General features: G+C 35.7%; 1 protein-coding gene and 1 long non-coding RNA gene across 4 annotated transcripts; one reads left to right on the top strand and one right to left on the bottom strand.

Annotated features, from left to right (window-relative positions):
- The first annotated feature begins 3,085 nt into the window (after positions 1 to 3,085).
- On the top strand, positions 3,086 to 16,620 carry LOC104089011 (DNA glycosylase/AP lyase ROS1). Of its 3 annotated transcripts, XM_009593814.4 has the most exons (22): positions 3,104 to 3,260; positions 3,367 to 3,464; positions 4,321 to 5,014; positions 5,437 to 7,299; positions 7,442 to 7,798; positions 9,858 to 9,948; positions 10,035 to 11,065; positions 11,179 to 11,450; positions 11,548 to 11,627; positions 11,702 to 11,786; positions 11,855 to 11,946; positions 12,020 to 12,088; positions 12,184 to 12,220; positions 12,331 to 12,413; positions 13,132 to 13,650; positions 14,068 to 14,104; positions 14,189 to 14,246; positions 14,591 to 14,730; positions 14,832 to 14,897; positions 15,066 to 15,180; positions 15,276 to 15,314; positions 16,139 to 16,620. In XM_009593814.4, exons 3-22 carry the CDS (start codon positions 4,423 to 4,425, stop codon positions 16,315 to 16,317), a joined length of 5,805 nt encoding a protein of 1,934 aa, XP_009592109.1. In that variant the 5' UTR covers positions 3,104 to 3,260; positions 3,367 to 3,464; positions 4,321 to 4,422; the 3' UTR covers positions 16,318 to 16,620. The 3 variants fall into 3 exon arrangements, with proteins under 3 accessions (XP_009592108.1, XP_009592109.1, XP_009592107.1); XM_009593813.4 differs by lacking the exon at positions 3,367 to 3,464 and having other exon boundaries at positions 3,086 to 3,236; XM_009593812.4 differs by lacking the exon at positions 3,367 to 3,464.
- LOC108943889 (uncharacterized) lies at positions 12,623 to 18,647 on the bottom strand. Its single transcript, XR_001967877.3, has 3 exons — positions 18,325 to 18,647; positions 14,771 to 14,939; positions 12,623 to 14,571 (listed from the first exon to the last, which is right to left on the bottom strand). It is a non-coding gene; the product is annotated as an uncharacterized lncRNA (long non-coding RNA).
- Positions 18,648 to 21,432: the final 2,785 nt, after the last annotated feature.

Here is a 21,432-nt window from a genome sequence, read left to right as displayed (position 1 = left end):
CGAGATGGTATTGACTTCATGTCACAAATATCTGTGTGAATTAAGTCTAAAGGATTTGAATTCCTTTCAACTGACTTATAAGGATGTTTAACATACTTAGATTCCACACATGTTTGACATTTTGATTTTTCGCATTCAAACTTGGGCAGTACTTCCAAGTTAATCATTTTCCGCAAGGTTTTATAATTGACATGACCCAAACGTACATGCCATAAATCATTTGACTCAAGTAAGTAAGAAGAAGCTGAAATATTATTATTATTTTCAACAACCATTACATTTAGGTTGAAAAGGCCCTCGGTGAGGTAACCTTTTCCCACAAATATTCCATTCTTACTAATTACAACCTTGTTGGATACAAAAACGCACTTAAAACCGTGCTTAACAAGAAGTCCAGTAGAGACTAAATTCTTTCTCATTTCGGGAACATGAAGGACATTGTTCAAAGTCATGACCTTGCCAGAAGTCATTTTTAGAAATACCTTCCCATATCCTTCAACTTTTGCTGTTGAAGCATTTCCCATATAAACTGTCTCTCCGGGTTCAGCAAGAGCATAGGTAGCAAAAGCCTCTCTAACTGCACAAACATGGCGAGTGGCTCCTGAATCAAACCACCACAGTTTAGGATTTCCCACCAAGTTACATTCAGAGAGCATGGCACACAAGTTATCAACATCATCATGGTTTACTACCATGTTTGCTTGACCCCTTTTCTTGTCTTTCTTCGGAGCACGACACTCCGTAGATTTGTGTCCGGTTTTCCCACAGTTGTAGCAGTTTCCACTGAACCGCTTCTTGCTTGGGTTGTATTTCGGACCAGAAGCCTTCTTCCTCTTTTTGTTAGCTTCAACAATATTTGCTCCCATTATTGTTGAATTTCCACGGCCTCTCCTTTCAGCAGCTTTATTGTCCTCTTCGATTCTCAACCGAACAATGAGATCTTCAAGGGACATTTCATTTCGTTTGTGTTTCAAATAATTTTTGAAGTCCTTCCACAATGGAGACAACTTCTCAATCATTGCTGCTACTTGGAATGCTTCGTTGATTACAAGACCTTCAGCAAGTAGATCATAAATAATCACTTGCAATTCCTGGACTTGAGTAATAACAGACTTGCTATCTATTATTTTGTAGTCCAGAAATTTTGCGGCAACGAATTTCTTCATCCCGGCATCTTCAGTCTTATATTTCTTTTCAAGCGCATTCCACAATTCTTTGGATGTCTCCATGCTACTGTATACATTATACAGATTATCATCTAGTCCGCTAAGAATATAATTCTTGCATAAAAAATCAGAATGCTTCCACGCTTCAATCACGAGAAAGCGTTCATTATCTGGAGTTTTATCCGGCAGATCAGGAACATCTTCCTTGATGAACTTCTGTAGACATAACGTAGTCAAGTAGAAGAACATCTTCTGTTGCCAGCGCTTGAAATCAATCCCAGAAAATTTTCCGGGTTTTTCTGCTGGTGCCAACGCCGGTGTTCGGCTTGTTGTTGCGTTGGCAGTCGCCATCGGAACAGCTTGGTTTTCGTTTTCAGTCATCATCTTTTCTGTAAAAGAATGACACAAACAAACGTTTAATACACGTTTTCAAACTGGAGTAAAAATCACGTAGATTTTAATATCCAACAAAATGCCACGAAGGCTTAACTCTCCAAAACGGGAGTACACAAACCACAAAGGTTTTAGTTTGCAGAATAATTAGAATAACACAAATACAGAAATAAATAATAAATTCCTTAAGATTGTTATTCCCCGTCAATATTGCTGTATTTGTAAATAATAATTCTAATTCTGCAAAATATAAATTAACGTAATGAAACAGTTATAAATTCAAGCCCACTGAATTCACAGTGTTTCCTTAAGGAATTTAATCCCCTCCTAGTACCCAAGGTAATGGATTATTTCCTCCCAGGATAGAACGAATAACACACTGGTGTAGCGGTACTTCAAACCCCAGTGTTTCGGCGAATACAAAGTTCGGTAGCAAATCACACTTACAGTTGCTTTGTTTGAAGTTAAAAACAATGCAGAACGAAGGAGTATATACTCAGAAAAAACGTATGGAAGTTCTGAGAGGAAGGAGTGCAATGTATAGCCAATTTGTTGAGCGAATTGTATGTTGAGTTGAGTATTTCTTCAACATTTGCTGCTCATATATATAGCAGCCAAGAAGGAGTGCAAGACCAAACGTCCACCCTTCATGGTGGAGCAAGCATTACATATTTGTGGAGCAAGCACTTCATGTTTGTGGAGCAAGCACTTCATGGTGGGAAGACCATTATCCGGCTGCCAAATTATCAATACACGGATTGGAAAATATCCGTTACAAATACGCATAATCTTACGTTAATATTTACTATTAACAAATAAATTTGGTCCAAAAATTTAATCAATCAATCATTATCCGAAGCCGTAGCCGAGTGAGCGACGACGACGACGGCGCGAGGCTTGCTTTCTTCTTAACTCTTTAAGAGCTACAAGAAGAACAATTATATATATACCCACCAAAAATGTCTTCCACTTCCAATATGGGACAATGTCTCATTGTTAAGAGGGAGAAACTTAAAATTTTACTCAAAATTTTATTTTCCCTCAATTTCCCATTCACCCTCATTTTAAGAATATTACATCTTAAAAAAAATAAAATCTCAACAATTTTTACCAAGATCAAAATTTATGCATTACGGCAATCTTCACTAACAGTCAAAAGATAGGCATTACGCCAATCTTCACCAACAGTCAGAATATATGCATTACGACATTCACATTAAACTCTGCTTGTATAGAAAATTTGGCCAAAAATCATAAAAACAAACACTAAACAGTGTTACTAAATATAACTAAATTGTAATAAAGTATTATCTGAACCATTAAGAACCATTAAATAAATCTTTCCAATAAGAAAAATCGTCATCTTAACTTACTTTTATTGGGCGTCTATTAATCGTGGTAGCAAATGAGGATTTTGTGCTTTGAATGTAGCCTTTGCCTAAGTTTCTGGACCCCCCACCCCCAACCCACCCTACCCTTTATTATATGAAATGGAACCAGCCTAAACATAGTACAACATTTTTTAACGTATACCAAAGGGTTGCTACTTCTGATGTTAATTTTTTCCTACATTTTTTTCTCTCTCTTCTTTGTCCCTCATTTCTCTTTTTTCTCTCTTTTTTAACAAGACTGACTTGGCTCTCCGGCATTGACTGGTTCTCAAGCAACTTCACTCCGGTAACTGAACTCAGCTAAAGATCGGTTAGTTTAGCTGTTAAAGATTAAATATTTGTCCCAAATTTATTAAATTCTTTGCATGTTTAACTGGTCTTTAATTTTATTTTGTTATAACAACCCATAAAAGTAGGTGATCGCATTTTCAACTCAGAATCATTTTGGAGATTCTGTGTGAAGATTTTTTGGGTTTCATTCATCTGGGTGCATTTCAATCTTCACCTTTGATCTGTGAGAATTAAATTCCCCCAAATTCACTGTGATTTTCCGATTTATATTATCTCTGATTTGTTGCTTTGTTTTTCTGTTTCTTCCAATTCACTTGCTTTCTCCTCCTTGTCATTTTGAGTAACTGTTCTATGTGAGATTGCTAATTCGTAATCAGCATTCCTTTGCTTTTTAATGACTTCTGCGTATGGATATGGTGGTTGAAGTACTGAGCAAAAACTTAGATAAAAGCAAGAAACTGAAAAATGCAGTCATATATTCCTTTCGAGAATGAGATTCTATATGAACATAGTTCCCATTCCTCTTTTCTTATTGATGATTGTACCATTTCTTATGGGTTACTATAAAATATTATTGAACTTTATTTTAAACAGCAATTGTTGATTTTCCCACTGGTACATGTATAGATGGAAATAAAAACAGGTTTAAGAGATAAATAAAAGCAATTCATGTAGGCTGTAGAGAGCAAAATTCACGACTTGAATTAGTGATGTGCATACAACTGCAGAACTAAGAAATTGTTTGTTTAATTTCACTTCTCAGCAAGAACAATTGTAATGCATAAGTTTATAATTGTACAATGTATTACAATAAAATTTTTATATACATACTGAAAATTGATACTTGTTAATTGGTCCAGTTATTGTTGCATGTTGACTTGAGGCTAAAATTTGGAATCTGCCTTTATATATGTTTCTGATATTTTCTCTAAACTTCGAGATTTCAAGGATTTTTCTGTATTTAGATGGGTGATGAAATTTCTTATGCTTTCATGTCAAAGAACAGTTTTTTATTCATGTTCTCCTACCACGTAAGTAGAAGCTGTTTTGATTGAAAGTTTCATTTGTGGGTTTTACAGTGAAGTCTCATCTGTGAGTCAAAACGAAGTCAGTTTCCAACAGTTAAAAGTCTTCCCAAGGGATGAATTAGACAGTGAAAAGAATACACTTACAATTTGAGGATGAATCTGGGGAGATTTTCAACTCCCCAAGGGAATAGAGTTATCCAAAATGGGGATCCTTGGGTTCCTGCTACTTCACAAAAGCCAGTTTTGCAAAGTCCCGATCTTATTCCAGCTGAAATGCAAGGAAATCAGATGGAAAGGTCAGATTGGCAGGATCTGCTTGGGATTTATGGTAACTTCTTACAAAAACCTGCTCACGGTACAGGAGCAGTTCAGAATCCAATCAACCCAGTGAATTTGAATAAGGATTATATTGGTCAGTGGAATAATGCAGCAGTCGACTGCAGAAGCTCTGATATAGATATCAACCGCTGTGAAAATGTACCAGGTCACGGTAGGCCTGCTTGCACTAGAGTTAATTCATTAGCAGAATTGTTGGGGATGAAGAACCAATCATATATGCCCTCCACCAGTGGAAGATCAAGCAATAGCATCCACCTCAATGATTTATCAACCTTTCAGAATTCATATTCTCAAGTCGAAAGCAGATATGAGCAGCTTCAGGCAGGTCTGAATTTTCTCAACGAGAGTCAAGTGTTTATTCCAAATCAGACATTTGATTGTTACAGCAACCGGCGCCTACCACTTGGTGAGTTAACCATTTATGAGGTCTTTCTAACTTGTGTTGGCAGAAAAAGATAATACAGGAAAGACAGGAAAATTTTAGATAAACCAAACAAAAATGTTATTTTTCTAGTAACAACAAACCTCCATTGTACTAGAATCCCCATTGTACTAGAAGAGAACCGATTGGAACTATGTATAGCAATAGTGCTAGAAAGACCTCATAACTACCAGGTACAATACATTAACATAAAATTATTCTTCAATTCCATATACTAGGGATTCTCTGACATCAGATAAGTCATTTCCAATATAAAAATTAGTTAGATAAGCATGTTGATGGCAAGTTAGTCGAGTAAAAGCTTAGAAAATATCCCATTTGACAGGCATATATCATGATATTTTATTCTGAATCACTAGTTTATATCCAATTTCTTTTCCTTACAGATGGAATTCTAGGCCCATATCAGGTCAATAAATCCATGTACTCATCCTTGACACCAGATGCTGGTACAGGTTCAAGCAGAAGTAGTTTCTTCCCAATTGCACCAGTAACACCAGAACAAAAGCAATTCAAGGATGACCAGCATTTTGAGAGACAGAATTTCTCAATAGAAGAAAGCTCTAGTCTTGAGAAAGATAAGCAGGAGAATGTTCTCAGGTCTGTGCAGTCCAAAGATAACCACTCTGATAAACAGTTACAGAAAGTCGCAGATTCATTGGTTGCAACAACATCATTGGGTGAAAAGATTGATGATGACAACAAAGGTAATGGAGACATTGACCTGAACAAGACACCACAGCTGAAACCTCCCAAAAGGCGAAAACACCGGCCGAAGGTAGTAATAGAAGGGAAAACCAAAAGAACTCCGAAGCCTGCTGCCCCAAGAAATAGTACTCCAAATGAGAACCAATCAGGAAAAAGGAAGTATGTCCGCCGAAAGGGCCTCGAACAAACTGAAGTTGTTGAGCCTGCTGCCCCAAGAAATAGTACTCCAAATGAGAACACATCAGGAAAAAGGAAGTATGTTCGTAAAAAGGGCCTAAAAGCTTCAACAACCCAACAAACTGAAGCTGGTGACAAGGACAGAGCTCCTGATGCAGGAGACACAGCAAAATCATGTCGGAGAATGCTATATTTTGAAGACAGAACAAAAAATGAAAGCCTGGCCAGTACCAATATCAGCCAAGCAGAAAAACATCAGCAAAGAAAGGAGTCTTTTGATTTGAACCTGAGTTCTCAAGATATGGAGTCATTTTTGGCTATCATGGAGGCTTCTGCAATATCACCTGGGCAGAATCAGCAGAATGGAGAAATTGCAGAGAAAAGGTTAACAGAAACTGCACCTTATGTAGTCAGTTCCTTCATTGAAAAGCCAAAAGATTTGGCATTGCCACTTCCTTCAGCAAATCAATTTACAAAAAAGAACCAGGCACTGAATGCCATTGCAAGAAGTCTAAGCATGCGAAACGTTAATCAGCACCAAAACAGCATTCAGCTTGGGTGTGATCAAGTGCCAGTTCATGAAGCTGGAATAGGCCACTTTGTCTTTGAGGCAAAAGATACTCAACCAAAGAGAGACGAAGTAAGGCAGCTGGCACCGGAAAGGACACCTCTGCTTTTGGGAGACACAGCTTCTGCACATGAAAAAAGAGGATCCAAGAGAGATCAGTGCCACATTTCCGAGTTTCAACCTAAAAGTTTTAGCCAGATGGGATCGGTGTGCTCAGACATGTTAGGGATTGACAATATTAGAAGAAATTGCAGCACATTTGGTTTAGGAGGTTCAGAGATTCACAAGAAAACAAAGTTTGATTCTGAAATATATGGCACAGTATCTGGTATACCTTCCAGTACTGCGGCTTCAACGCATGGCTCAGTAAAATTCCAGTCAACTAGCTTGAGCATAAACAGATATGATGGATTCCCAGGTAGTGGAGCCAATGGTGAGGGCAGTAGGCGTTGCGCCAGTCCCATGATTGTTAAACATAACCTTCAAAAGCAACCAACCCCATCTCAATCCCATTCTTATACACAATCAATATCTCAAAAAATATCCCAACAATTGACTGAAAGGCATGGACCCCAAGCGCAGGCCACAAGTAGTAACTGGAATCTTCAGTCTCAACCCCAAGCTCTCTCTATGTTTGTACAAGAGATCAGGAGGAGAATTTCTCGCAATAACATGCTAGCACGGATGCAGAACATGGGGCAGACATCATCCAATGAACTATTCAATAAGGGGGAGATGCTTACAAGAGACAACAAGAAATTACGAGGTGACGAACATCTCCCAACAAAAGCTAGAGGTATCCTTTTGCAGCTATTCCATCACTCTTGCTTTTATTGCTTCCTTTTTTTCTTTTCCAGCAAATGTAGTGCCAGTCTTAAACAAAGTATGAAGAATCTTAGATTCCAATAACAACTACAACCTTCTTGTGTCTCACACAGGCTTACAAGGAACACGCAGATATGCAGCGGCAGTCGATATGATCACACACCGATTGGAACGCCTTGTTATCAGTGACAACAAGAAATATTCTGCTCAAGAGGAGCAAAAGGCCCTTGTTCCATACAAGGGAGATGGCACTATTATCCCATATGAGGGATTTGATCCCATCAAAAGACGTAAGCCACGGCCCAAAGTGGACCTTGACCCAGAGACCAACAGACTTTGGAACCTCTTAATGGGGAAGGAAGGAGGTGCAGAGACAACGGACAAGAACAACGAAAAATGGTGGGAAGATGAAAGAAAAGTCGTCCGTGGACGAGTAGACTCTTTTGTCGCACGAATGCGCCTTGTTCAAGGTACAAAAAATCCATATATCATTCATTCTTCAACTTAGAAGTCAACTGATTCTGAAATGATTATCTGGTCCCACCATTTACTTGTGTCAATGAGATAGCCAAAGCTAAAGCCTGAACAAAATATCAAAACATTAGCTGCAAAACAAAATAGGTATTCTAACACAATTGGATCCAAGGAAAAAAAAGCTTTTTATAATTTGCTCTGCAAGACTCTTAGAATAAAACAACTCTAGGGTCATGTACAAAAAGGAGCTGCGTATTTTGAATGTGGTGGCATCATGCCCTACAGTGTAAAATGTCCAAAAACAGCATATAAGTTTGTTTGTAGTTAGACATAGTGAATACAAAAAGTAACCTAAAAAGGGTGAAACATGCTGAGTCACGAAGTTCAGCCATGATTATCAACAAGAGAAACTAAATTGTATATCTTCAAGTCTGGCATAACTGATGCATGAAAAGTCTGTAAAACTCATAATTTGCTAATCAGTTACTAATGATAAAAAAAGAGATAACCATCGGAATTGTAGAGAAACTAAAGGCAGTTAAACAAGTTTCACGATAGACGTACTAATTGGGATTCATTTCCATGACCACATTGTATTAATAGAATTGACTAGTGTTAGAACCCGTGCGATGCGCGAATAATTTGACAGAATATTAATCTTATAAAACTATAATTTTAAAATATCATATTATTTTAATAAATATTAGTTGTTAATTTATTGTGTAATATAGTGTACAGAATTCTTCAATTATCTAAAGTATATAGTAATATGAATATTTAATAAATATGCAGTTTAATATAACTCAATGAATATAATTTTTTATTATTCTTAAAATTTAACTTGACTTTATTCTGTATGACTTTATCAAATTATGTCGATATTTAAATTTATCAGTAATATTTTTGAGTATTATTTATTTACTTAATTTTATCAAATAAATTTAAAGCGTGGATATAATCACCTTATATTTATTCTCCTCTTTATACATTAGTTTTTATTCTACAATATTTTAACTTTTTTCATTTAGTGCTTATCTATAATGTGAATATTATTATATTATTTTTCTAAATGGATGGTGGTGAATTAGTTCAAAGGTTAAATAGAGAAATCCTTTTATTATATTTCATAAATCTACTAATAATTATTATTTTGTATTATTTTTAATAAGAAATTAAATTAAATTCTTCTTCCCGTTTGTATTTAATATGAAATTTTAATTAAAAAAATATAATAAGCTAAATTATATCTTTACATATAGCATGACCATACATATAGCATGACCATATCAATTATTATTATTCAAAAAAACTCTCATCTCAAAAAATAAATTAGTCTTATCATTTTACATATATCTACATTGAATTTATTTATTTATATATTTGTTCTTTTTTATAATAGTTTTCTTTAAAATAAAATATTAATTTATTTATTAATTATTAATAAAGATTTTGTCCTCCATGTTTTTATTTATTAATTTTGCTAAGTGTTTGATTTATTTATTTATTTTATTTTTTAAAATTAGGATTTTTCTGTTAGTGACACTTGTCATCCTATCCTTGAATTTTGCCAAGTGTTTTATTTATTTATTTATTTTTCTTTTTAAAAGTGAGATTTTTTTGGTGATGACACTTGTCATCCTATTCTTGTTTTGCCTCTGCTATTATATATAGATAGATATATAGATAGATGACACTTGTCATTCTATCCTTGTTTTGCCTCTCCTATTATATATTTTTTTTTTATTTTGCACCGGGTGTCCGAGTCTCTTTGAGCCCCGACTAATCCCGGGGGTGCACAGGCCCTCAGCAAGGAGTTTCCCGCAAGTGCACCACGGTTAATTCAGGTTTTTACCCAGTCCGATGGCCCTCAGAAATTGTTTGCACCCAATGAGTTTCGAACTTGAGACCTTGAAAGGGAGCAAACCCCAAGGCTCAAGTCAATTGCCACCAGGCCAACCCCTGAGGGTTCCTATTATATATATAGATATAGATATATAGATGTTACCATGATGCTATCAATTCCAACTACACAAATAATTTGAAAAAACTTTGCAGGAGACAGGAGGTTCTCGCCTTGGAAAGGATCTGTAGTCGACTCAGTGATCGGAGTGTTCCTCACACAGAATGTTTCAGATCATCTCTCAAGGTAATTGTTGATGGTTGGAAACCATCAAATGGACATAGTTAATAATAGAAATTGATAACTTAAAATTTTACTTTATTTTCTTGCAGCTCCGCTTTCATGTGCCTTGCAGCCAAGTTTCCACCGACAAGCACCAAGAATACCCTCTCCCAGAATGGGTGTAACACAGTAGTGGAGGAACCAGAAGTTGAAATAATAGATCCAGATGGGACTATCACATATCATCAAGCTAGACTACAGGTGCCTACACGTCATCAAGGCTCCATACCATGCAGTGAATCATGTGAGCACAGAATGGAAGATCGCATTCAAACAACTGGAGCTTATTTAGTAAGTGAGCATGAAAAGAGAACAGAAGAGGAAGTCATTTTATCACAAAACTCTCCTGACTCTCTCATTCTTCAAGCCAATGAAGAACTCAGGTCAAGCTCCGGATCCAACTCGGAATGTGAAGACCAACCAAGTTGGCCCATCTTGAACAAGAATAGCACTCGAGCAAACTGTTCTCTGCCGGCAAAGTGGCCTGCTGCATTCCAGGAATACCAGAGTCACTTTATGAGGAATACACAATCAGAAAATATGCCCATCTTCAGGAATCATAAGTCAGTAGCTGTAGCGGGTATCAGGCATAATCAAACTCTTGATGCTGAGACGTACTTGCATGGTTATCCAATCAATCCACATGTTCAGGGTCAAGAAAAATCAGCAAGAACTTCCAGTAGTTTCTGGTTGACCATGACACCAGGATTTGGAAAATATGAAACAGCATGCCGTGAGAAAGAAATTGCCTCCCCTTTGACTTCAATAACTCCAGAACTCAATGCCGCAAAAGGAGTAGACTTCCTGAGCAGAAGGGTGAAACAGATAACAGGAAGTTCAAGTACTTTGACAGCTCAGCGAACCACAGTGCCCATTGTTCATGCATCAAGAATGAAAGATTATGCATTTGCAAGTAAGCACAGAGAAGAGGAAGGAAACTTACAAATGCAGCCTCACAATGGAAATTATCAACATTCTGTAAGTTGCCATCCAAAGGAGATGTCAATGGCCTCACAACTAGAAAGCACTTGCATCCGACAGTCAGTAAACCGTGCAGAAGCCATTGCTAAAGGACAAGAAGGTAATCCTTATATCCCAAAATATGCAAATAAGATTGTTAATTTACATACATCTGTAGTTCTTACCTCGTAGTACGTGCAAGAAACTCTTGCAATATAACCAAATCACATGCAGAAGTTCAAGCTTATATTTCAAGCGAGCAACCCAGTGTAACAGGCACCAGCATCTCAAATACAAGAAAAAGGAAAACTGAGGAAGGAGATAAGAAAGCTTTTGACTGGGATAGCTTGAGAAAGCAAGTCCAACCAAAGAGTGGGAAAAAAGAAAGAAGCAAGGATGCAATGGACTCACTGAACTATGAAGCAGTTAGATGCGCACCAGTTAAAGAAATCTCTGATGCTATTAAGGAACGAGGGATGAACAACATGCTGGCAGAGCGAATTAAGGTAACAGAGCACTAAACATATTTTGATGAGTCGCAAGGAGAAAAGAGACCTCGTCGGATAAATAAAGATTCATAAAGGATAATTTCTTATTGTGCAGGACTTCCTCAATAGACTGGTAACGGATCATGGAAGTATTGACCTAGAATGGTTGAGAGATGTGGCCCCAGAAAAAGCAAAGTAAGTTCCTTGCACTAATACACTAAAAATTTCATGAGTTTACCTGCCCCTAAATTATTTGTTCCTTACTGCAGAGAGTATCTATTAAGTATTCGTGGACTGGGCCTGAAAAGTGTGGAGTGTGTGCGGCTATTAACACTTCACAACCTTGCTTTTCCAGTAAGATCCACTTGCCAATTTGCAATGACCTACAAACTTGATCTAGAACTCAAAGTTGAATTTGACAGGTTGACACAAATGTTGGACGAATTGCTGTGCGACTAGGATGGGTTCCTCTCCAACCACTTCCTGAGTCACTGCAGTTGCATCTTCTTGAACTGTAAGTTATTAAAGCAAAACCTCAAAACTGCACTTTATCTACTATACGGGTTATCATTCATGCTTCCGCACAGGTATCCGGTTCTGGAGTCAATTCAGAAGTATCTCTGGCCACGACTGTGCAAGCTCGACCAAAGAACATTGTACTTTCTCAAGACCTCATTATAATTTTTCTTTGGTTAAACATGCAATTATTAATCTAAAGGACGCTCTAACATACCCATGAATGTATTGGCAGGTATGAACTGCACTACCACATGATTACATTTGGAAAGGTAAGTTTAACTGCACATTTTCAAGTTTAATATGCTGAGTATGACTTATTTTGGGGAGGTTGTCTCTCATCAGACAGAATTATTATGGCATAATTTCAAAATTGGCACAGGTTTTTTGCACCAAAAGCAAACCAAATTGTAATGCATGCCCACTGCGAGCCGAGTGCAGACACTTCGCTAGTGCTTTCGCGAGGTTAGTCATCCATGTGTTCAATCTTTTCTTTTTTTAATATAAGGAGGCTTAACATAAGGTTACCTTAAAGTTTTCTTTGTTCTTCTTTTTAACAACTTCAAATGAAAAGAGTTAGCATAATTGGGGGCAAAAGTATGGTGTCAAATTTAAAAACGTAAATCTTAAGAACAGAAACCATACTTGTCAAATTCAGATTAATATAATAATGATGATACTGATGATAACAATGATGATAAATAATACTTATAACAAGGAAATAGGAAAACTATATGTGTGCACATACATAATCCTTGTTAAAGCACATCTTAAATTGCTAAGCTATTTCACAAACCAAAAATAGCCACTTGCTAAAGTAATACAGCAGAACTCTTTAAGAAATTCATTAGCTATCACGAATAGTTGCTTGCAAAACGAGATAAACGAGTGAATCAATCTGAACCTGAATGCTTCATATACACCTTTCCTCAGCTAAAATCCGTTCATCTCATCCATCAAAATACTTGCATGAGTCAACCACTCAGGCAATCCTTATTGTTAAGTTAAAGTCACAAAATCATTTCAGTAATTGACAAGTAGAGCTCTAAAAAGTGTTCCTGAGATGGTTGTTTACTTATGTAACTCTTGCATTAGAGATGCAAAATCTGGCATCACTTTACTTCCATTATTACTTTGTCAATTTCGAGAAAAACTGACAAACATGTTGAAAAATTACCTGCAGTGCAAGACTTGCCCTTCCCGGCCCACAAGAGAAGAGTATAGTGAGTTCGACAGTTCCAATCTCTGGTGGAGGAATTGCAGCTGCCCCACTCAAGCCTATGCTATTACCCCCAGCAGGTGAAGGAAGAATGATTAGCCCATGTGCTCCGGTTGAAGCTGGAAACATCCCTGATTTCCTGAACAAACCAATGCCAATACCTCAAGAGATAACCAACTTGGATAGAGAAACAACTCTCATTACCAGCAATTGTGAACCTATTATTGAGGAACCAAAAACACCAGAACCGCTGCCAGAACTTTTGGAAAGTGACATTGAGGATGGATTTATTGAGGATCCTGATGAAATTCCAATGATTGAACTCAACATGAAAGAGTTTACGTCCAATTTGGAGACTATTCTGCAAGGGCATAACAAAGAAGGTGAGTTATCCAAAGCTCTGGTGGCTTTGAATCCAGTTGCAGCTTCAATTCCTACTCCCAAGCTGAAAAATGTCAGTCGCCTACGGACAGAACACCAAGTGTAAGTTCCTGAGTATTTTTTTTTTTATGTTTACCTGTGTAGGGATGTAAACAATATAAGTAAAATTTAGAAATCTGGAAAAATGGGACTTGGCAGGGCAGAATATAACATTATTGTAGTAGGACTTAATGTGAATATGAAATTGTATGGAATTAAGAACACAACCAGCAAAGAATGTGCAATGCAGATATTTATACAAATTTGCAGTGTGCTGAAAATGAGAAGATGTATAAAGCGGCAGTACCAGTTTGTATTGCTAGCCCACACCTCTCAACACCACCAATTATGACACCAAATGGTCTGCTAATAAACACCTACAAAGTATATAGTCTTCACGGTTTTACCTATGAAGCCATGCCAAAAAGCTATAGCAGTTACGATCACAAAACTAATGGTCAATACTCTGATATATTGCAGGTACGAACTCCCAGATTCTCATCAATTGTTGGAAAAGGTCAGTTGTCTATCTTCTGTTGCTTCATTAATAAAATTTGGTTTAAACTATGCTTTATTCTAACCCGATAATCTTCAAACACAGCTGGATAAACGAGAACCTGATGACCCAAGTCCATACCTTCTGGCAATATGGACACCAGGTATGCAACCGAATTTTCTTTGAATAGTATCTTCTTCTCCAGGATACCGAGTTACCGACTAATGCACACAGAGCACAGTTAGTGAATGGAGAATACTTGAGTTCGTGTTTCTCAACATAGTGCCAAATTGCTATTCTGAAGCCAAACCATGCATTAGCAATATTTCACTTTTTGACACCAAAAGATAACCCATATAGTACGGGGTGACAGACTGACCAGCTTTTCAGTTTTTTTCCCTTTTTTCTCCGTTCTGTCACTGATTGCGCCTACCAATTTAATGGTGAATTAGAACTCTAGTCTGCAGTACATTATGTTGTCGTGACTCCTGCATAATGTGGCACCAGGTGAGACTGTAAATTCAATTCAACCTCCTGAAACAAAGTGTGATCCCAATGGCTCGGGGAGCCTGTGCAATGAAAAGGATTGCTATTCATGCAATGGCATTAGAGAAGCAAATTCACAAACCGTAAGAGGCACACTACTGGTAAGTGGCCCAGGCATTAGATGTGTTTAAAAGTAACTACCTGTAGAAGAACTATAAGCTAGCATTGCATTTTTGTCTCTGAAACACCAAGCTTATTGCAGATACCATGCCGAACAGCAATGAGAGGGAGCTTCCCACTCAATGGCACATACTTCCAGGTCAATGAGGTAAACTCTGGACCATGTCATCTGATCATTATTTTCAGGAGACTGTTTGGGCAACAATACTTCAGAAATACAAGAGCAACTGTTCATAATGCAACTTGAAAATGGAATATTATTGATTGCAAACATTTAATGCCAGATCATTGAATTAGATGTGATCTTACACTGCAGCTTTTTGCGGATCATGAATCCAGTCTTAATCCAATTAATGTTCCAAGAAAATTGCTATGGTCCCTGCCAAGAAGGACCGTGTACTTTGGGACCTCTGTCTCAACAATTTTTAAAGGTACCTACTAATGCTCAGGAAAACATTGTGGTTTGATCCATGGCTTAAGAATTGAGCCTTAACTTACTGACTACATAAACATTGATCTTTATCAGGCTTGTCAACAGAACAAATTCAGCACTGCTTCTGGAGAGGTAAGGCCAATTTCTCTTGCTTCTCTTATTTAATGTATACAAAAAGGATCTGAGTTAAGTATGTTAATGCTAAAGATGTGGAATAGTGAGATAGGAACGCGCTTCAATACTGATGGTTCTGCAGTAGAACGAGGCTCATTTAACTTAACGGTTATTACTGAATGGTACAAACCCATGGAAGGGCAAGCAGAAAGATCTTGGACTTGTCACCAAAAATACAAGAGTTTATGAATGTGACTAAGGATATTAGTAAAGCAGTACACAAGTTATACTTTTCAAAGTGATGATTCTACCTAGAAGAGATAGACAATTTGCGACGGTACAAATTCACAGGGAAAGAATTGTAATCTAGGGAGAAAGTGTGCACCCCTAGGACTTAAACTAGGTGGCAATTTTGGATGAAAATCATCAAACTTAAGTGCTCAGATACTTCTAAAAAGATCAAATAGAATTGGATCGGCAAATAAGAGCTAGATAACTTGTGATTTATTCTTTAAAGAACAGAGAGAAAAGAAAGAACAACTAAATTAATACAAGCCATAAAATGAATAACACTCGTGGAGAGCAACAATTAGTATAATAAGGTAGCAGGTGTAAAACTTATTGAAATACGAGGCAATTGTATCAGGTCATACAACTGTTTAAGAAATTACTCAAAATACCAGCACCTTTCCTTATCTCACTATGGGAATGGAGACGTGTCTTATACCATGTTCAACTTTATCTTTAACCTAGTAAAAGAAGTGATTGAGTTACCTAATGTCTACAGTCAGATTACGTACAAACTGTTATTGTGGATGTCCTTTTCAATAAGCATTTTGCAGGATTTGTCTGTGTGAGGGGATTTGATCACAAGACAAGAGCCCCACGACCTCTCATTGCTAGATTGCACTTCCCCGCAAGTAAGTTGGTCAAAAATAGAAGTGATGACAGAAAAAAGGAGGGAGCTGCTGCAGAGAAGATTGCTGGTTACAACACACCAAAATCTGCCCATATGAAGTAGAGAAACACTGCCGAGTAGGATAAGAATTTGATGACTAACACATTGTTGACGTTCAGTAACCTCACCTTAACAGGAGATACAAGTTTACATGTTACAGCAGCGCATTATTTGAAGTCACCCCTTGGCAAAGAGGGTGTAGTGTACAATAAACATCTCCTATTCTTTCATTTATGCTCACAAACTGAGCCATTTTTCAAGAATTAGCAATACCAAACAATAATAGATGTAGGGAAATTGAGATGTAACGTTCATTGTTTGATTGTGCAAACAGTTAATGCCAATGCAATGGATATATTTTTTTAATTCATGCCCCGAATGAACTACTGCTTTAAATGTTGTTAACAGACTCATTTATGAGATGTGGAAGAAGTGGTTAACTGGAGATGCATACCCGTGGGGTTTCACCTCATAACTTAATATAGATGGACTGTAGTCTAAGCAAAGGATACAAAACCAAAAATTTTAAGATAGGAAAAAGGATCACCTATCAGCAAAAGGCTCTGCAAATTATGCTTAATAGAACTCATAATTTATCGCTAACTCTTCTCAAATTTCAGATGTACTTCTCTCTCTTCCCCAGAGAAAAGTAGATAACAGCTCAGCAGTAAATGATACACACAAATTAAAATCAAACATCACCTAGAAAATATTTTCTGTGAAGCCATTACTTTTGGGAGTAAGTTAGCAACAAAGCATCTCTCTGCAAACGTTTGAACTTACTAAATTCTGCAAGTTATACACCATACACTTGCCCCAAGTTTGAAAGTAACAGAATAATTTATCTAAATCCGGAGACTCCCATCCATAACCATCTGAGTATTTCCCTTTTTGGCATTAGAGGGCATAAGGTCCTTAAACTACAAATCATTTATTTTTATTTATCAAAATGCTAAAAAGGATGGAAAATCCCATACACAAGTTCCAAGGCTCTGAATTTTCTCAACTTCCACATTGGTCAAAAGGCCCATACTCTGTTAACTCTCTAAACTATGACCAAATCTCACCCTGTCTGGAATGTTAATAGACTATACTACAAAATTTGTGATTAACCTTTCTCCATTCTTCTCTTTCCAAAATCTAACATACCCAATGCTTAAATTAAATTTGACATCTATAGAGGGCTATATAAGGTAGTATTACAAAAATTTCAAGGATGGAGTTTTCAGGCAACTAAGTTCTTTTCAAAATATAAAGAGCTATTACTACTCTAAACTTTTGTAACCTATAGCTACGGGCATAAACTAAAAAGTTTTATGATCAAAGAATATATCTCTCTGATTTTGTACCTCTAATACTCAGGGGCGGATGCAGACAGTGAGTTACGAGCATGGACAGAGCTAGGGGATGGAAGGGGTTCATCCGAACCCCCTTCGCGGAAAATTATACTATATATCTAAGGTTAAAAATAATTTTATGCATATATATTAGTTGTTGAATACCCTTGATTTCTTCGCGTGCTTAGGCGCTTATTTTTTTGAATCCCCTTGGTCAAAATCCTACATGTGCTACTGGTTACGAGCCATGTATGAGTATTATTAGATTTATGAGATAAGTACAAACTATTGATTTCGAACCCAATAGACCAAATGAGTTGTGGTAGAATGCCAAACTCGAAAGCATAAAGTTCAAATCCTAGATACGCATATAGTAGTCACTCAATATCCAAAACATCATACTACTCAATAAGCTTCCATACTTGCAAACCAGCTAATAGCCTTGACATATTTCTTTAATCATTTCTATTTGCTAATTATCATTACATTACGACAGAGTCAAACAGAATAATAACAACAACAATGAGAAAGTTCGAGTTCATAATCAGTCCATAAGAAGACTAGAGCAACAAGCATCACGTGAATCAAAGATTTAATTCAGATGATTCTACGGTTTTATGTTGATAAGGAATAATCAAATACAGTATAGGATTTAACATTGCCAGATACATACCGATTCAGTAATCACGAATTTAAACGGCGGTAATGAAATCAGTGGTGAATAATAGAGTACCTGAATAGCTTTGATCGGAAATGTGGCGGCGACGCCGATCGGCAAGGTTACGATGCTACCGCAGAGAGCAGAAGGTGAAGCGACGGTTGGATTTGAAGAGTTTCTATTTTTTTTTTCCTCCCCTAGGTTTGAAGAGTTCTTTTGTTTGCCGCCTTTTATTTGATTACATTCCCGCCTCCTTTTTTGCTTTCTTTTTATTTTTTGTTTCTTCTTTTTTCTTTTCTTTTTTTGTTCTCCTCTGGCTCGAAAAATAGCGACGTTTGGCTAATTCTTTGGAATATCAAATCAAACAACACTTCTAGGGGTTGTTTGTTTATTTGTTGTTATGCGAGGATTATTATGGAGAGATTGTTTATTCTATAATACTGAAGAGGTTTTATACAGTGACTACTAATATATACATACTTGAATATCTTGCTTTTAAAGGTTGCTCCTTTTGTTTTCGAATTGTTTAATCTCGCAATGTTAATATATGTATTAGTACTTTATATTTTATCTCGTATAAAATAATGTACATAGATTCTCATATAACTTAATGCATGTATTATAATATTGCCAACCAAGTCTTGTATTTGTTATACAGAGATTATTATTTTTTTAAGCGGTCAATCAAAATACTGCATTATCTTTGTGAGATTTTATATTGAATTAACTATTACCGTCGACCAAACAACTCCTTATAATACTAAACAATTTCCATTAGTTCAATGACTTTAGAAATGGACTTGTATTTTGTGCTTAGAACTTTCTATAAAATATCCTATCACCTAATAAAAGTTTCAAATTTACCTAGTTACTGAAGGATTTTGGGGCCATAGAGTTGCAGTAAAATTTTGAAACAGAAATATTTAACTTAAGATCAAAATTTCCATCTCGGTGTTTGGAATTTTATTAGATTTTTTAGCAGTACCAAAATGAGTAAAAAGTTACTACAATATTATTTTTGTTGAGGCCTGAGGGCAACTAATTGAGCATAAGGATCCCTCATTTGTTTTAGAATTTTTCCTCTTAAAAAGAGATTATCAACTTCCAAATGTATCAAATATAAACTATCTAAGGGGCAGAAAATAGAGCCATTTGGATGATTGGAAGAAAAAGATTTGAAATTCGATGAACAATGGATCATCTAGTTTGGCTTGAATTAAATCCTTTGATCTAATTGATATTTTTTAATAAACTGGTTTTATCAATCACTATTAGTATGGGTGTTCATGTTTCGGTTTGGATCGTTTTTTTCTTTAAAAATAAATAAATCAAGTAAGTCGGTTTTCAAATATTGGAATCAAACCAAACCAATTAAGTCGATTTTTTATCAATTCGGTTTATGTCGATTTTTATCGATTTTTTGATTATTTATCGGTTATTCTTAAGTAATAAACATACACTACAAACCACATATTCCGACGACTACATTTTGAACGTAACACTATCACTATCAAACAAATTGCTCTTTGAGAAATCTATCATTTATCAAGATATATTGATGATAATTGAATCAAATAGTAATGAATAATTTAAGCACTCAATTAGAAATAGATTATTTATAACATGAAATTGATTCTTGTATTTAGCTAAAGAAAACTACCAATCAAACTAGAGTATAAAGGCAAAGAATTATATTATTATAATAGCAAAGAACTAAAAGTGCAAACGATTAAACATTTACCATAAAATTTTAGAAACTTTATATACAAATATACATATATAAGTGTAATAACATATTTTAAATAACTACTTCTATAGTCATTTTGTTTCGGTTATTTTTTGATTAAAACCAAAAATCAAACGATTTGATCGGTTTTAAAAATTCAAAACCACCAAACCAAACTAAAAAAGTCTCGGTTTTCTTATCAGTTTGGTTCGATTTTCGATTTAGTTCGATTTTTCGGGATTTTATGAACACCCCTTACCATCAAAATTTAATTACTCATACACAAAAAAAAAAAAAAAAACATGTTAAGAGTTAAAAGTATTAATCATAATCCATTACTTTGAGTTTGACAACTTGATTATTTTACTCAATTATCGAATTTCACTTGTCTGTTTAACTAACAGCAGTTTGCTTAATTCAAATCAGATTAACGGGCTGCAGCTTTTCTTCTAAGAAGCTCCACTATGACTTCAAATACCAGCAAAGACAAAGCATGCTAGAGATTTCATCTCATTTATCTAAGCATTGTGTGCAGAATTTGTAAGTGCGTACAAATTGACATAAAACTATTATTATTAACAAAAAAGAAAGAAAGAAAGTAGGGGTACTATCACTTTTAGTCTACGCCAGAAACTATTTACATCTGGTAGCCAAAAAAATTTATAAAATTTGTATAAATTTTGTATATAACATACAGAATGTATAAAAGTCTGATCTATATCTTTCAGCAACTGAACATATATGTACAAAAAATATACAAATTTTATACATTTTTTCGACTATTATTTTTACAACGGTTATACAGTGTCATTTTTTCAAGAAAGAAAGCACCCCACTGTAACGACTAAAGCGAGAAGGTCCAAAATTATAGTTATGGTTCAATCAAACTAAATTCGTTTAAGAAAGAATTTACTTTTGCTTGGACAATATTAATATTAGTAGAACAAAAGAAAAAGGTACAAATTCAAATTAGCATTACGAAAACGATTGACCGAAGTCGACCGATGACAACACAAGACTTACCTTCTTTTCAACTCTTTAAGAGTTAGAAAAAGTGCAACTATATATATACCCAACAAATGAGTTTTCCTTCTCCAATACGAGACAATGTTCCTTTGTAAAAGAGGAAAAATCAAATTTTCATTTTTTCCTCAATTTCCCATTCACCTCAACTTTGAACTAAAAACCCAACAGTAAGTGCGTACGAATTGACATAAGGGTTCATGAAATAGCTTATTTTTGTCATTCGTTTAACGTTGGGCTCAATCAAACTAAATTCGTTTAAGAAAGAATTTAGTTTTGCTTGGACAATATTAATATTTGTAGAACAAAAGAAAAAGGTACAAAATCTTTATAAAAATAAAGAATAGAGTGGCTACTTTTCAATAATAAAAATATTTTAGAACTTTTGAATAAACCTATTCAAATCTTTATAATAGTAAATAAAATTTTCTACA

This window comes from Nicotiana tomentosiformis, chromosome 5 (assembly GCF_000390325.3).
Source record: "Nicotiana tomentosiformis chromosome 5, ASM39032v3, whole genome shotgun sequence".
NCBI lineage: Eukaryota > Viridiplantae > Streptophyta > Magnoliopsida > Solanales > Solanaceae > Nicotiana > Nicotiana tomentosiformis.
The sequence above is the reverse complement of the archived record's forward strand: the minus strand, read 5'-3'. Positions and strand labels throughout refer to the sequence as shown.

Bases quoted from the DNA above. Each gene is read 5' to 3' on its own strand.
- LOC104089011 (XM_009593813.4), top strand. From the start codon at position 4,423: ATGAATCTGGGGAGATTTTCAACTCCCCAAGGGAATAGAGTTATCCAA. The intron at 7,799-9,857 runs GTACAAAAAATC...AAAACTTTGCAG, and splicing joins ACGAATGCGCCTTGTTCAAG to GAGACAGGAGGTTCTCGCCT. The intron at 12,414-13,131 runs GTTAGTCATCCA...AATTACCTGCAG, and splicing joins TTCGCTAGTGCTTTCGCGAG to TGCAAGACTTGCCCTTCCCG.